This window comes from Panthera tigris, chromosome B1 (genome assembly GCF_018350195.1).
Source record: "Panthera tigris isolate Pti1 chromosome B1, P.tigris_Pti1_mat1.1, whole genome shotgun sequence".
In the NCBI taxonomy this organism is placed as follows: domain Eukaryota; kingdom Metazoa; phylum Chordata; class Mammalia; order Carnivora; family Felidae; genus Panthera; species Panthera tigris.
Window position 1 is genome coordinate 171912797 of NC_056663.1, and position 16959 is coordinate 171929755.

General features: G+C 37.4%; 2 protein-coding genes across 3 annotated transcripts in view; both read left to right on the forward strand.

Annotated features, from left to right (window-relative positions):
* Nucleotides 1-12528, forward strand: part of TLR6 (toll like receptor 6) — a 43488-nt gene extending 30960 nt beyond the window's left edge. The window contains exon 2 of the transcript XR_006217043.1: nt 12453-12528. The gene's annotated coding sequence lies outside the window, so the exon portion shown is untranslated. The remainder of the gene's footprint in view (nt 1-12452) is intronic.
* TLR1 (toll like receptor 1) overlaps nt 1-16482 on the forward strand; it is a 47433-nt gene extending 30951 nt beyond the window's left edge. For both annotated transcript variants that reach the window (XM_007098862.3, XM_015545110.2), the window contains exon 2: nt 12453-16482. In XM_007098862.3, the coding sequence (XP_007098924.3) occupies nt 12520-14889 (2370 nt within the window). In that variant the 5' untranslated portion in view covers nt 12453-12519 and the 3' untranslated portion in view covers nt 14890-16482. The remainder of the gene's footprint in view (nt 1-12452) is intronic.
* The last annotated feature ends 477 nt before the right edge of the window (nt 16483-16959 follow it).

Genomic DNA, 16959 nt, shown 5'->3' on the forward strand with positions numbered 1-16959 from the left:
TAGCTAGTTGGCCTTGTGTAGAGAAGATTTGTAAATACTATTTGTGGTGCCAAACTTAATAGTGCCAGATTGATTGTATGGATTTTATCCATTCAATTTCCCCAAAGTCTCTAAAGATAATTCAAATGTATCGATGCATTGTCTCATATAAAGTGAGGCTAAATCTATCTTTTTAAAAATGTTTATTTTTATGGAATACTTGGGTGGCTCAGTCAGTTAAGCCTCTGACTTCGGCTCAGGTCATGATCTCATGGTTCATGGGTTCAAACCCCATCTTGGACTCTGCTGACAGCTCAGAGCCTGAAGCCTGCTTCGGATTCTGTGTCTCACTTTATCTCCGCCCCTTCCTGCTCGTGCTCTGTCTGTGTCTCTCAAAAGTAAATCAACACTAAAAAATGTTTTAATGTTTGTTTTTATTGGTGTATAGAAATGCCGCAGATTTCTGCATATTGATTTTTATACCCTGTGACTTTCCTGAACTTCACGTATCAGTTCTAGCAGTTTTGTGGTGGAGTCTTTGGGTTTTCCACATAGAGTATCATGTCATCTGCGAAGAGTGAAACTTTGACTTCTTTCTTGCTGATTTGAGTGCCTTTTATTTCTTTTTGTTTTTTGATTGCTGAGGCTAGGACTCCTAGTACTATGTTAAACCACAGCGGTGAGAGTGAACATCCTTGTTCCTTAGGGGGAAAGCTCTGTTTTTCCCCTTTGAGGATGAGATTAGGGGTGTGTCTTCCATATATGGCTTTTATGATCTTGAGGTATGCTCCTTCTATCCCTATTTTCTTGAGGGTTTTCATCAAGAAAAGATGCTGTATTTTGTCAAATGCTTTCTCTGCATCTACCGAGAGGAGGTTCTTGCTTGTCCTTACTTTTATTGATGTGATGTATCACATTGATTGTTGTGCAGATATTGAACCAGTTCTGCATCCCAGGTATAAATCCCACTTGGTCGTGGTGAATAATTTTTTTAATGTATTGTTGGATCTTATTGGCTAGTATCTTGTTGAGAATTTTTGCATCCATGTTCATCAGGGAAATTGGTCTATAGTTCTCCTTTTTAGTGGGGTCTTTGTCTGGTTTTAGAATCAAGGTAATGCTGGCCTTGTAGAATGAGTTTGGAAAATTTTCTTCCATTTCTATTTTTTGGAACAGTTTCAAAAGAGTAGGTGCTAACTCTTCTTTAAATGTTTGGCAGAATTCCCCTGGAAAGCCATCTGGTGCTGAACTGTGGTTTGTTGGGAGAATTTTGATTACTAATTCGATTTCTTTACTGGTTATGGGTCTGTTCAGATTTCTATCTCTTCCTGTTTCAATTTTGGTAGTTTACATGTTTCTAGGAATTTGTACGTTTCTTCCAGATTGCCCATTTTATTGGCATATAATTGTTCCTAATATTCACTTATTATTGTTTGTATTTCTGTTGTGTTGGTTTGTGATCTCTCCTCTTTCAATCTTGATTTTATTTATTTGGGTCCTTTCCTTTTTCTTTTTAATCAAAGTAGCTAGTGGTTTATCAATTTTGTTAATTCTTTCAAAGAACCAGCTTCTGGTTTCACTGATCTATTCTACTGTGTTTTGTTATTGTTGTTTTGATAGTATTTATTTCTGCTCTAATCTTTATTATTTCCTGTCTCCTGCTGGTTTGGGGTTTTATTTGCTGTTCTTTTTCCTGCTCTTTAAGGTGTAAGGTTAAGATGTGTATCTCTGACCGTTCTTCCTTCTTTAGAAGGCCTGGATTGCTACATACTTCCCTCTTCTGACCACCTTTGCTGTGTCCCAGAGGTTTTGGGCTGTGGTGTTATCATTTTCATTGGCTTCCATGTACTTTCTAATTTCCTCTTTAGCTTCTTGGTTAGCCCATTCAGTCTTTAGTAGGATGGTCTTTAGTCTCCAAGTATTTGTTGTCTTTCCACATTTTTTCTTGTGGTTGATTTCGAGTTTCAGAGCATTGTGGTCTGAAAATATGCACAATATTATCTCCGTCTTTTTGTACTTGTTGAGGGCTGATTTGTGTCCCGGTATGTGATCTGATCTGGAGAACATTCCATGAATGTGTATTCTGCTGCTTTAGGATGAAACGTTCTGAATATATCTGATAAGTCCATCCAGTCCAGTGTGTCATTCAAGGCCATTGTTTCCTTGTTGATTTTCTGTTTAGATGACCTGTCCATTGTTGTAAGTGGGGTATTGAAGTCCCCTACTATTATGGCATTGTTATCTATCAGTTTCTTTATGTTTGTGATTAATTGATTTGTATATTTGGGTGCTTTCACGTTTGGAGCATAAATGTTTACAATTGTTAGATCTTCTTAGTGGATAGACTCCTTAATTATGATATAAGGCCTTCTTCATCTCTTGTTACAGTCTTTATTTTAATGTCTGGATTGTCTGATATAAGTGTGGCTACTCTGGCTTTCTTTTGGTGACCATTAGCATGATAGATGGCTCTCCATCCCCTTACTTTCAATCTGAAGGTTTCTTTGGTCTAAAATGGGTCTCTTGTAAACAGCATGTAGATGGATCTTGTTTTCTTATCCATTCTGTTACCCTGTGTCTTTTGATTGGAGCATTCGGTCCATTGACGTTTAGAGTGAGTGCTGAAAGATATGAATTTATTGCCATTATGTACCCTGTAGAGTTGGAGTTTCTAGTGGTGTTCTCTGGTCCTTTCTAGTCTTTGTTGCTTTGGTCTTTTTTTTTTTTAAATCTTTTCTTCCCTTAGAGAGTCCCCCTTAAAATTTCTTACAGGGCTGGTAAGTGGTAAAGTGGTCACGAACCACTTTAATTTTTGTTTGTCTGGGAAACTTTTTATCTCTCCTTCTATTTTGAATGACAGTCTTGCTGGATAAAGAATTCTTGGCTGTATATTTTACCAATTCTGCACTTTGAATATATCCTGCCACTCCTTTCTGGCTTGCCAAGTTTCTGTGGATAGGTCTGCTGTGAACCTGATCTGTCTTCCCTTGTAGGTTAAGGACTCTTTTTCCCTTTCTGCTTTCATGATTCTTTCTTGGCCTGAGTCTTTTTTGAATTTGGCTATGATATCCCTTGTTGATGGACAGTTTTTGTTGAACCTAATGGGAGTCCTCTGTGCTTTCTGGATTTTAATGTCTGTGTCTTTCCCCAGGTTAGGAAAGGTTTCCACTATGATTTGCTCACATAACCGTTCTACCCCTTTTTCTCTCTCTTCATCTTCTGGGACCCCTCTGATTCTGATGTAGTTCCTTTTTAATGAGTCACTGATTTCTCTAATTCTTAAATTGTGCTCTTTTGCCTTAGTCTCCCTCTTTTTTCTGCTTCATTGTTCTCCATAAGTTTTTCCTCTCTATTGCTGATTCTCTGCTCTGCCTCATCCATCCTTGCTGCTGTGGCATCCATCAAGATGGCAGCTCGGTTATAGCATTTTTTATTTCATTCTGACTAGCTTTTATCTCCGCAGAAAGGGATTCTAATCTGTTTTCAATCCGAACTGGTATTCTTATTATCGTGATTCTAAATTCTGGTTCAGACATCTTGCTTGTATCTGTGTTGATTAAGTCCCTGGCTGTCCTTTCTTCCTGTTCTTTCTTTTGGGGTGAATCCCTTCATTTTGTAATTTTGAAGGAAGAAAAGGAATTAATAAGGTAAAAAAGATTAAAATTAAAAAATTAAGAACAACACAAAAAAATCAAATAAAGGATGCTAAATCTTAGGTGTGTCCTGATTTGGTTGTTGAAAGGAGCTTGATAGGTTAGAGAAAAAAAAGGGAAAGAAAAGAAAAGAAAAGAAAAGAGGAAAATGCTTGCAAATTTGAAAAAAAATGAATACAATTAAATTGAGTAAAATGAAATAATGGAAGTAAAAAATAAAATTTGAAAATTTTACAAAAAAGTAAAAAGATATAGTAGAGAAAAATTAAAGAAAAATATTTTTAATGGAATGGAAACTAAAAATATTTTTTTTTCTCTTTTTGTATTCAAGAATAAGAAAAGAAAAAAAAATTGGATAGATGGACCAGCAAAAAGACTGAAGTATGATTGAAATTACATCGATTTCCCCTGGAAGTCGAACTATGAAGCACTTTATAATCTGTAAACTAAGCAGGTGGAGAGACTTGTATCGTTCTTGAAGAGTGAGGTTGGCCAAGTTGGGCAGAGCTCAGTGTAATGGCTCCATTTTCCGCTAGAAGGCACTGCGTAGCTTACTGGGATGGATTGTTGTGGCACTTGTAGGTGTGTATGCACATGCGCAGGAGGGGTGAAGATGGCATCACCCAGCTGCCCAGTCTCTAGTATCAGAACTCTGTACTTATAGTTTGTCTCTGTACTCTTTCCGACCAGCAGTTGCACACCCTTCCTTTGTCTCCAGCTTTCCCCTCCCTGTTTTTATATTATTCTTGCTTCCTTTCCCTTATGTTCATCTGTTTTGTATCTTAAATTCCACATATAAGTGAAATCGTATATTTGTCTTTCTCTGACTTATTTCACTTGCCATAATACAATCTAGTTCCATCCATGCTGTTGCAAATGGCAAGACTTCATTATTTTTCATTGCCAAGTAACATTCCATTGAATATATATGCCACACCTTCTTTATCCATTCATCAGCTGATGGACATTTGGCCTCTTTCCATAATTTGGCTATTTTCGATAGTGCTGCTATAAACATGGGGGTGCAGGTGCCCCTTCAAATCAGCATTTTTGTATCCTTTGAATGAATACCTATTAGTGCAATTGTTGGGTCATAGAGTAGTTCTATTTTTTTTTGAGGAACCTCCATACTGTTTTCTAGAGTGGCTGCACCAGTTTGAATTCCCACCAGCAGTGCAAAAGGGTTCATCTTTCTCTGCATCCTCACCAACATCTGTTGTTGCCTGAGTTGTTAATTTTAGCCATTCTGACAGGTGTGAGGTGGTATCTTATTGCGGTTTTGATTTTCATTTCCCTGATAATAAGTGATGTTGAGCATTTTTCATGTGTCTTTTAGCCACCTGGAGGTCTTCTTTGGAAGAAGAGAAGGAAAGAAAATCTTTTGCCCATTTCTTCACTGGATTATTTGGGTTTATTTGGGGGGGGGTGTTGATTTTGATAAGTTTTTTATAGATTTTGGATACTAACCCTTTACCTAATATGTCATTTGCAAATATCTTCTCCCATTCTGTCGGTTCCCTTTTAGTTTTGCTGATTGTTTCCTTCGCTGTGCAGAAGCTTTTTATCTTGATGAGGTCCCAATGGTTCATTTTGCTTTTGTTTCCCATACTTCCAGAGACACATCAAGTAAGAAGTTATGGGACTGAGGTCAAAGAGGTTGTTGCCTGTTTTCTCCTCTAGGATTTGGATGGCTTCCTGTCTTACGTTTAGGTATTTCATCCATTTTGAGTTTATTTTTGTGTATGGTGTAAGAAAGTGGTCCAGTTTTCCCAACACTATTTGCTGAAGAGATTTTTCTTTTCTATTGGATATTTTTTCCTGCTTTGTCAAAGATTAGTTGGTCATAGGTTTGTGGGTCTATTTCTGGATTCTGGAAAACTATTCTGGGTTCTTGATCTATGTGTCTGTTTTTGTGCCAGTACCAGACTGTCTTGATGATTACAGCTTTGAAATACAGCTTGAAGTCTGGAATTGTGATGCCTCCAACTTTGGTTATCTTTTTCAGGATTGATTTGGCTATTTGGGGTCTATTATGGATCCATACAAATTCTAGTATTGTTTGTTCGAGCTCTGTGAAAAATGCTATTGGTATTTTGATAGGTATTGCATTAAATGTGTACACTGTTTTGGGTAGTATAGACATTTTAACAATATTTATTCTTCCAATCCACGAGCGTGGAATGTTTTTCCATTTTTTGTGTCTTCTTTAATATCTTTCATCAGCTTTCTATAGTTTTCAGTGTATAGATTTTTCACCTCTTTGGTTAGGCTTATTCCTAGGTATTTTATGTTTTTTGGTGCAATTGTAAATGGGATCGATTCCTTGATTTCTCTTTCTGCTGCTTCCTTATTGGTGTACAGAAATGCAACTGAGGGGCACCTGGGTGGCTCAGTCAATTAAGCATCTGATTTCAGTTCAGGTCATGATCTCGCAGTTCGTGTGTTCAAGCTCCGTGTTGGGCTCTGTACTGACAGCTCAGAGCCTGGAGTCTCCTTTGGATTCTGTGTCTCCCTCTCTCTCTGCCCCTCCCCTGCTCATGCTCTGTCTCTCTAGCTCTCTTAAAAATAAATAAAACATTTAAACATTTTTTTATAAAACCACACTAAAAAAGTGCAACCGATTTCTGTAATTGATTTTATATCCTGCAACTTTCCTGAGTTACATATTAGTTCTAGCAGGACTTGATAAGAGTCTTCTGGGTTTTCCACATAGGGTATCATGTCATCTGCGAAGAGTGAAACTTTGAATTCCTTCTTGCCAATTTAGATGCCTTTTATTTCTTTGCATTGTCCAATTTCTGAGGCTAGGACTTCTGGTACTATGTTGACTAACAGTAGTGAGAGTGGACATCCTTGTCGTGTTCCTGACCTTAGGGGGAAAGCTCTCAGTTTTTCCCCATTGAGGATGATATTAGGGGTGTGTCTTTTGTATATGGCTTTTATGATCTTGACGTATGATCTCTCTATCCCTACTTTCTTGAGGGTTTTTATTAAGAAAGGATGCTGTATTTTGTCAAATGCTTTCTCTGCATCTCTTGAGAGGATCATGTGATTCTTATCCTCTCTTTTATTAATGTGATATATCACATTGACTGATTTGCAGATATTGAACAAGACCTGCAGCCCAGGAATAAATCCCACTTGATCGTGGTGAATATTTCTTTTAATGAATTGTTGGATCCAGTTTGCTAGTATCTTGTTGAGAAATTTTCCATCTATGTTCACCAGAGAAATTGGTCTATAATTCTCCTTTAGTGGAGTCTTTGGTTTTGGAATCGAGGTAGTGCTGGCCTCAAAGAATGAGTTTGGATGTTTTCCTTCCATTTCTATTTTTTGGAACAGCTTCAAGAGAATAGGTGTTTACTCTTCTTTATATGTTTGGTGGAATTCCCCTGGAACGCCATCTGGCACTGGACTCTGTTTGGAAATTTTTGATTACTGATTGAATTTCTTTACTCGTTATAGGGTCTGTTCAAATTTTCTACGTCTTCTTGTTTCAGTTTTGGTAGTTTACATGTTTCTAGGAATTTGTCCATTTCTTCCAGATTGCCCATTTGTTGGCCTATAATTGTTCATAATATTCTCTTATTATTTTTTGTATTTCTGAGGTGTTGGTTGTGATCTCTCCTCTTTCATTTGTGATTTTATTTATTGGGGCCCTTTCCTTTTTCTTTTTGATCAGTCAGGCTAGGCATTTACCTGTTTTGTTAATTCTTTCAAAGAACCAGCTCCTGGATTTGTTGACCTGTTCTACTGCTTTTTTAAAAATTTTGATATCATTGATTTCTCCTCTAATCTTTATCATTTCCCTTCTTCTTCTGGTTTTGGGTATTATTTGCTGTTCTTTTTCTGGCTCTTTAAGGTATAAGATTAGGTTATGTATTTGAGACTTTCTTCCTTCTTTAGGAAGTCCTGGATTGCTGTATACTTCCCTCATATGACTGCCTTTGTTGCATCCTAAACGATTGGGGCTGTTGTGTTTTCATTTTTATTGGCTTTCACATACTTTTTAATTTCCTCTTTAATTTCTTGGTTAACCCATTCATTCTTTACTAGGTTGTTCTTCAATCTCCAAGTATTCATGGTCTTTCCATTTTTTCTTGTGATTTGTTTCAAGGTTCATAGCATTGTGGCCTGAAAATATGCAAGGTATGATCTCGATCTTTTTTACTTGTTGAGGGCTGATCTGTGTCCCAGTATGTGATCTATTCTGGAGAATATTCCATGTGCATTTGAGAAGAATGTGTATTCTGCTGCTGTAGGATAAAATGTTCTGACTGTATCTGTTAAGTCTATCCAGTCAAGTGTATCATTCAAAGCCCTTCTTTCCTTCTTGATTTTCTGCTTAGATGATCTGTCCATTGCTGTATGTGGGGTGTTGAATTCCCTGCTATTATGGTATTGTTATCAATGAGTGTCTTTATGTTTGTGATTAATTGATTTATATATTTGGGTGCTTCATGTTGGGGACATAAATTGTTACAATTGTTAGATCTTGGTGGATAGACCCCTTAATTATGATATAATACCCTTATTCATCTCTTGTTACGGTCTCTATTTTAAAATCTAGATTGTCTGATATAAGTATGGCTGCTCCAGCTTTCTTTTAATGACCATTAGCATGATAAGACTGTTCTCCATCCCCTTCCTTTCAATCTGCAGGTGTCTCTAGGTCTAAAATGGGTCTCTTATAAGCAGCATATAGATGGGTCTTGTTTTCTTATCCATTCTGATACCCTATGTCTTTTGATTGGAGCATTTAGTTTATTGACATTTAGAGTGAGTACTTAAGATATGAATTTAGTGCCAGTGTGTTGCCTGTAGAATTGGTGTTTCTGGTGATGTTCTCTGGTCCTTTCTAGTCTTTGTTGCTTTTGTTTTTTTTTGTTTTGTTTCATCTTTTCTCTATTCAAGGAGTCCCCCTTAAAATTTTTTGCAGGGTTGGTTTAGTGGTCATGAACTTCTGTAGTTTTTGTTTGTCTGGGAAACTATCTCTCTTTGTATTTTGTTTGCTTTTTTTTTTAATTTTTTTAATGTTTATTTATTTTTGAGACAGAGAGAGACAGAGCATGAACAGGGGAGGAGCAGAGAGAGAGGGAGACACAGAATATGAAACAGGCTCCAGGTTCTGAGCTGTCAGCACAGAGCCTGATGCGGGGCTCGAACTCACGGACTGTGAGATCATGACCTGAGCTGAAGTCGGACGCTTAACTGACCAAGCCACCCAGGCGCCCCTCTCTTTGTGTTTTGAATGACAGTCTTGCGGGATAAAGAATTCTTGGCTGCATATTTTTCCTCTTCAGTACATTGAATAGATCCTGCCACTCCTTTCTGGCCTGCTAAGTTTCTGTGTCTAGGTCTACTGTGAACCAGATATGTCTTCTCTTATAGGTTAAGTACTTTTTTCCCCTTGCTGCTTTCATAATTCTTTCTTTGTCTGTGTATTTTGTGTATTTGACTATGATATGCCTTGTTGATGGTCAATTTTTGTTGAATCTAATGGGAGTTCTCTGTGCTTCTTGGATTTTGGTGTTGGTGTCCTTGACCAGATTAGGAAAATTTTCCACTGTAATTTGCTCACACAAACCTTCTGCCCCCTTTTTTCTCTCTTCATCTTATGGGACTCCTATGATTCAGATGTTATTCCTTTTTAATAAGTCACTGAGTTCTCTAAGTCTTATATCATGCACTTTCGCCTCTGTTTCCCTCTTTTTTTCTACTTCATTACTCCATAATTTTGTCTTATATATTGATGATTCGCTGCTCTGCTTCATCCATTTTTGCCATTGTGGCATGGATTTGAGATTGCATCTTGGTTACAGCATTTTTAATTTCATCCTGACCAGATTTTACTTCTTTTATCTCCACAGAAAGTGATTCTATGCTTTTCTCAACCCCAGCTAGTATTCTTTTTGCCACCGTTCTATATTCTAGTTCATACATTTTGCTTACATCTGCATTGATTAAGCCCCTGACTGTCATTTCTTCTGCTCTTTCTTTTGGGGTGAATTTCTTTGTTTTATCATTTTGGAGGAAGAAAAAAAAACTAATAAAATAAAGTAAAAATTAAAAAATTAAAAGCAAAACAAATCAAATAAAGGAAACTAGATCCTAGCTGTGTTTTGGTCTGCTTGTTGAAAGAAGCTTGATAGAATACAGAAAAATTGGAAAGAAAAGAAAGAAAAGGAAAAAACGTTAAGAAAATTTTAAATTCAAAAAATTATGTAGTAAAATAGAATAAAATGAAATCAAGAAAATGAAATAGAATAAAAGTTTAAAAATAATAAAAAATAATGTAAATAATTAAACATTTTAATTAAAAAAATAAAATAAAAATAAAATTTTCTCTTTATACAAGACAAAGAAAAAGAAAAAAAACAATTTAAGCAAAAAAAAAAAAAAAAAAAAAAAGAATAAATGAACCAGCAAACACAGTGAAACTTGAATGAAATTAAATTCAGTTTCCCCTAGAACTGAAACTATGAACTATGTCCTAGAACTGGACACTTTGCAGATGGAGTGACTTATGCTCATCTTCTAGAGGTTGTTCTTGGAGAGCACAGTTGGGCGGGGCTTGGTGTAACATCTGCCTTCTCCACTAGGTGGTGCTGCTTAGCTTACTGGCGTGGATCAGCATGGCGGGCATGCTCATGCCCATGTGCATGCATGGGAGAGGTGGAAATGGCTTCACTCAGCTCCCTATTCTCTGGCACAGGAACTTCACGCTCTCACTGATCCATAATCAAGCACCCCTTCTTTGTCTCAGACCTCTGTCCATTCCCTGCCTCTAACCTGTCAGTGTCCAAGCTATCCACCTCCCAGGTGGCACCTCTTTCCAGAGTTTTATCTTAGATGGGGTTGTGTTTCAAAACCCCACACTTCAGAGATCTATGCAGCTTGGATCCACACTGACTCTCTGGGGGAGGGTCTTGCTGAACAATGGCCAGGTACCGACTTGCCCCAGAAAACATTCATGAGATCACACAGTGGCAGAAGTTCAGAGATTATGGTATATCACAACACACAACTAGTGCCAGGTTTCATCCCACTCTGGAGTCATTTTCCCAATCCCAGCAAACATGGCTGCTCTCCAGGGTCCGCTGGGAACTTTGCCTTTGGGGAGGCTTTATGGCCTCTACCAAATGGTTTCCAAGCAGGGGAACCATTTCTCCCCATTGCACAGGGACTCCTCAGAAGCTGCTGCCTGCATCTGGGGATTCACCCTACTTCCTTACCGGAGCATCACCAGGCACTGAACTCCAGAACTTCAGACTTTGTGCTCCATTGTTTATAGAATCTTGGTGTTATTGAAACTCTCCTTTCTCCCCATCAGTGGTTTTGGGTAACACATTTCTTGTTCAGTCCTCTGTATTTCCACTCTTTCTCTCTCTCTCCTACTACTTTCAGGCAAGTATTTTTCCTTCACTCTCCTGATGCACTGCAGTCTCCTCCTTTCTCTATCTTCTGTCTGCAAAAAGATCTCCTTACCCTCTGTGGCTTTTCTCTCCCCCAGTTCACCTCTCCACACCGTGTACCTGCTGAGTTCTGTGGCTCAGGTTATGCAGATTATTGTGTTAATCCTCAGATCAATTTTCTAGGTGTACAAAATGGTTTGGTGCTGATCTAGCTTCATTGCAGAGATGAGACAAGCTGAGGGTCTTCGTGCTGCTCCACCATCTTATATCCTCCCTTCCTACCATTATTCTTGATTCATTTACTCTGCTTAAGTTTTCCATGTCATTTACTACTCCGTGAAATTACATTTAGTCATTTGTTTTCTGTCTACCCACCAGAGAATAAACCCCTTGAGAATTAGGGCTTTATTTTGTTCACGGCTTTATCTCTAGTTCCTAAAACATGGCCAGTAGATTATCAATAAGTACTGGATGAATAAACAAATGGATGCATAAATGGATTTTGAGAGACCTTTAGTTATCTAATTACCTTTTGAATAATACCAAAGTTAGGCATGAAGCCATGTGTAAATAGTAGAAAGTAATGCAAGAAAGCCTGAATTCAACCCCATGTGAAAGGAACTCTTAAGAAAGCCATGAGGTGGTGCATGTCAAAAGTAGAAAACATATCAGCTGTGAATCCTAGCTTGAATTCTATATGATCTTGGGAAGGTTGTGGTCAGTGGACTTTCCATAAATATGTAAAACTACCTGTATTAGTTTCCTGTGGCTGCTATAACAAATTACCATACACTTGGTGGCTAAAAACAACAGAAATTTATTCTCTCATGGTTCTGGAGACCAGAAGTCTAAAATCAAGGTGTTGGTAGCACTAAGCTCTCTCTAAAGCCTCTTTCAGCTTCTGGTAGCTGTCACCATTCCTTGGTTTGTGGCTGTATCTGCTCCAATTTCTGCCTCCGTCTTCAGATGGCCTTCTCTGTGTCTCTATTATCTCCATCAAATATCCCTCTGCTTTTCTCTTATAAGAACGCTTGTCACTGGATTTAGAGACCACCTGGATAATCCAGGATGATCCCCTCATCTAAAGATCCCTAACTTAGTCATCTCTACAAAGATCCTTTTTCCAAATTAGGTAATATTCACAGTTTCTGGTGATTAGGACAGAGTTACAAGGTGTATATCTTTTGGGTGACATCACCATTCAACCCATTACACCATGCATATTAAAAGTTATTTGATTAGAGGTAGTATAATTGTTTATCAATATGTGTATTTCCCTGGTTTCAGATTGTGTGACTTCAAAGAATGTAGACTTCATTTTATGAGTCCCTAGGAAAAAATGTTTCATGCCAGTCATGCCTAGTTTAATACAATTATTTAAAGTGGATTTTTTTTTTCTTTTTAGGATTTGTACCTGTATCAAGATGCTCTAAAGGATAACAACTATTCTTAGGAATGTCTAATATTACAAAATGATGAAAACTAACTCTAGCATCTTCCATTTTGCCATCATCTTCATGTTAATACTTGAGACCAAAATCCAACTGACTGATGAAAGTGAATTTTTGGTTGACAGATCAGAATCAAGTCTCTTTCATGTTCCCAAAAACCTATCCCTGAAAACAACAATCTTAAATATATCACAAAACTATATATCTGAGCTTCGGACTTCTGACATCGTATCACTGTCAAAGCTAAGGATTTTGATAGTTTCTCATAACAGAATTCAATATCTTGATATTAGTGTTTTCAAATTCAACCAGGAATTGGAATATTTGGATTTGTCCCACAATGAATTGTGGAAGATTTCTTGCCATCCTACTGTGAATCTCAAGCATTTAGACCTCTCATTTAATGCATTTGTTGGCCTACCCATATGCAAAGAGTTTGGCAATATGTCTCAACTAGAATTTCTGGGGTTGAGTGCCACACAATTACAAAAATCTAGTGTGCTACCAATTGCTTCTTTGCATATAAGTAAGGTTTTACTGGTCTTAGGAGACACTTATGGGGAAAAAGAAGACCCTGAGAGCCTTCAAAACTTTAATATAGAAAGTCTACACATTATTTTCCCCACAAGAAAAGAATTCAGTTTTATTTTGGATGTATCAGTCAGCACAGCAGTAAGTCTGGAACTTTCCAATATCAAATGTGTGCTAGATGATAACGGGTGTTCTTATTTCCAAAATGTTCTGTTAAAACTTCAGAACAACTCAAGGTTATCAAATCTTACTTTAAACAACATTGAAACAACTTGGAATTTTTTCATTATGATCATCCAGTTGGTTTGGCATACAAGCATAAAGTATTTCTCAATTTCAAATGTAAAACTACAAGGTCACCTTGACTTCAGAGATTTTGATTATTCGAACACTTCACTGAAGGCCTTCTCTATACACCAAGTGGTCACTGATGTGTTCAGTTTTCCACAAAGTTATATCTATGAAATCTTTTCAAATATGAACGTCCAAAATTTCACAGTGTCTGGTACACATATGGTCCACATGGTTTGTCCATCCCAAATTAGCACATTTTTATATTTGGATTTTTCTAATAATCTCTTAACAGACGTGGTTTTCAAAAATTGTGGAAATTTGGCTAACTTAGAGACACTTAGTTTACAAATGAATCAATTAAAAGAACTTGCAAGTATAGTTTATATGACCAAAGAGATGAAGTCTCTACAACAATTGGATGTTAGTCAGAATTCTCTAAGGTATGATAAAAATGAAGGAGATTGCTCTTGGACTACAAGTTTATTAAGTTTAAATATGTCTTCAAATATACTTACTGACTCTGTTTTCAGATGTTTACCTCCTAAGATCAAGGTACTTGATCTTCACAATAACCAAATAAGAAGCATTCCTAAACCAATCATGAAACTAGAAGCTTTGCAAGAACTCAATGTTGCCTCCAATTCCTTAGCCCACCTTCCTGACTGTGGAGCTTTTAGCAGCCTTTCTGTACTGATCATTGACCATAATTCAATTTCCAACCCATCAGCTGATTTCTTCCACAGCTGCCAGAAGATTAGGTCCATAAGAGCAGGAAACAATCCATTCCAATGCACCTGTGAGCTAAGAGAATTTATCCAGAATATAGGCCAAGTATCAAGTGAAGTGGTAGAGGGTTGGCCTGATTCTTATAAGTGTGACTATCCAGAAAGCTATAAAGGAACCCCACTAAAGGACTTTCGTGTGTCTCAGTTATCCTGCAACACAGCTCTGCTGCTTGTCACCATTGGGGTCACTCTGTTGGTGTTGACTGTTACTGTGACTGCCCTCTGTATGTACTTTGATCTGCCCTGGTATCTCAGGATGGTGTGTCAGTGGACCCAGACCCGGCACAGGGCAAGGAACCTACCCTTAGAAGAACTCCAAAGAACCCTTCAGTTCCATGCTTTTATTTCATATAGTGGGCATGATTCTGTGTGGGTGAAGAGTGAATTACTACCAAACCTAGAAAAAGAAGACCTAAGGATTTGTCTCCATGAGAGAAACTTTGTTCCTGGCAAGAGCATTGTGGAGAATATCATCAACTGCATTGAGAAAAGTTACAAGTCCATTTTTGTTTTGTCTCCCAACTTTGTTCAGAGTGAGTGGTGTCATTATGAACTCTACTTTGCCCACCACAATCTATTTCATGAAGCTTTTGATAACTTAATTTTGATCTTGCTGGAGCCTATTCCACAGTATTCCATTCCCAGCAGCTATCACAAGCTCAAAAATCTCATGGCACGAAGGACTTATTTGGAATGGCCCAAGGAGAAGAGCAAACATGGACTTTTTTGGGCTAACCTAAGAGCAGCTATTAATATTAAATTGATGGAGCAAGCAAAATAAATAGATCACACATAGATCAAAAAATATATGTGTGCTGCTTTTGGAAAAATGTTGCTGCTTTTGGAAGTTCCAACAATGACTTTATTTTCATCAACACAAATCTAAATGCAATTTTGAATGTGTGATGCAGATAAACACATGTACTTTCAGGCTCCAGTTCACCATTTACATATGGCAATGAAAATTAATGAACTAATTGTAAACAGTTAATGTCTAACACATGAAGAATTCATTTTTTCTTTTCTTCTCCCTCCCTTCCTTCCTTCCTTCCTTCCTTCCTCTAGCCCTGAATTCATTGAATTTGTCATGTAATCAAGAGAAGTAGCTGTTTATACAACTTTAGTTTCTATAGCAGATATCTATAGCTGTTGATGCCCTTCTCACTTCTACTCAAGTTTGCCCCTGCGTGTTGAAAGCTACTTATTGCTAATGCTGTAGGCTCTTTGCCTGAAGGATTTTCTCCTGGCCATGGTGGCACTTTGCTCACACAAAGGGCAATTTAGAAATGCTGGATATTTTTCTTGGAGGGAGCTCTCAACCAATGTCAGGAGAACTGGCAGATAAATACCCCAAATTTCTCACCCATTTTGGGGATAAATCTGGGGTGTGCTTTATACTATCCCTGAGTTCCCCAGTAGAATGGAATTCTAATTCTCCATGGTAGAAACAGCTTAATAAATGTATGTTTTATTGGCTTCCTTTCTATGCTTATCTCATATCCTCATTTCTTCAAGGGTGTTTCCTGAGATCACCTCTGAAATAAACTACTTGTAGTTGAATAATTGTCTCAGGGTCTGCATTTGGAGGAACCCAAACTAAGACTGAGTTACATCTCAGGTCAAATGGAAATTCTGAGTCTGTTTTTTTTTTTTTTTTTTTTTTGTGGCTGGATATCTTGCTGAGATTCTAGCTGCCTAACCTAGCATGCACGGGTGACTTTACTCCTTTGATCAGAAGGAGGAATACAGTCCACATGTACTGTTTCTATACATAGTATTCTTGTCTTTAGGAACTATTAAACTAGGGCATGAACAGATTAGAACATTGCAAGGAATGGGCCATGTTAGATATGTTTTCTAGCACAATTTTATCAGATTTTTTTAATATTCATGAATAATTCTCCCTGTCTATCCTTTTAGTCTAACTGCTAGCTCTGGGCAGGTGTAGTCAGAGAGCATCTTGTCATAGCTGCACCATGTATCTCTCAGTTTATGCCCTGTGGCTTCATTAGTAGCACTGCACATGATATTTGTAGAAGCCTGTTAAACCATTCTGATAGATGCATAAACCTGGAAGTGCCAGAGATATGCCTTGAGGAGATTTTTTGACCACTTAAGGGATGGGACCTATTAGATAAATATTGCTGTCTTTTATTCTTGGGTAAACATAATTATGTTCTACACCATTCCTCGATGAGTTCCTGGTGGGACTGAGGCTTACTCACTCTGAGATTTGCTTTTCTTTCTTCTTTGTTTCATTCTTCTCAGTCTCCTTACTCTTGAGCCCTGAGACTACTTCTCCAAACAAATGACCTGCACCCAAAGCTCTTATCTCAGTCTCCACTTTTGGAAGAATAAACCAAAATAACACTTACCTGTACTAGTTGCTTCTTGCCCTAATTTACTTAAAGTCGATAAGAGCATATTACATAAAGCCAGAGAAGTAAAATAAAAATCAATGAAGCAAAAATATAAAATGGTATTTCAGAACCATTTAGATTCTTAGAAGTGAAGGTTTTTTCACTGGGCACTGAAGGAAGACTTTAACTTTGGATTTTTCAAAGTATGATGATGAAGAATGGAAAGGCCATTCTAAATAGAGAGATGAAGAGAACAAAGACTGGAATACCCAGGCCTATTTTGGGACTAGTGTCCCAATTTGACTTGGTCATGTAATTTATGAAAAACAACAGTGAGATATAAGCATGAAAAGTTAGACTAAGATCATGTCAAAGATCCTGAAAAGTTAAGCTATGGAGTTAGAACTTAGGGATATAGAAAAGTCATCATTTAAATTCCTATGAGGTATTATAGCAGAAAGGAAACTAAAACCATGAAATATATGCTTAAA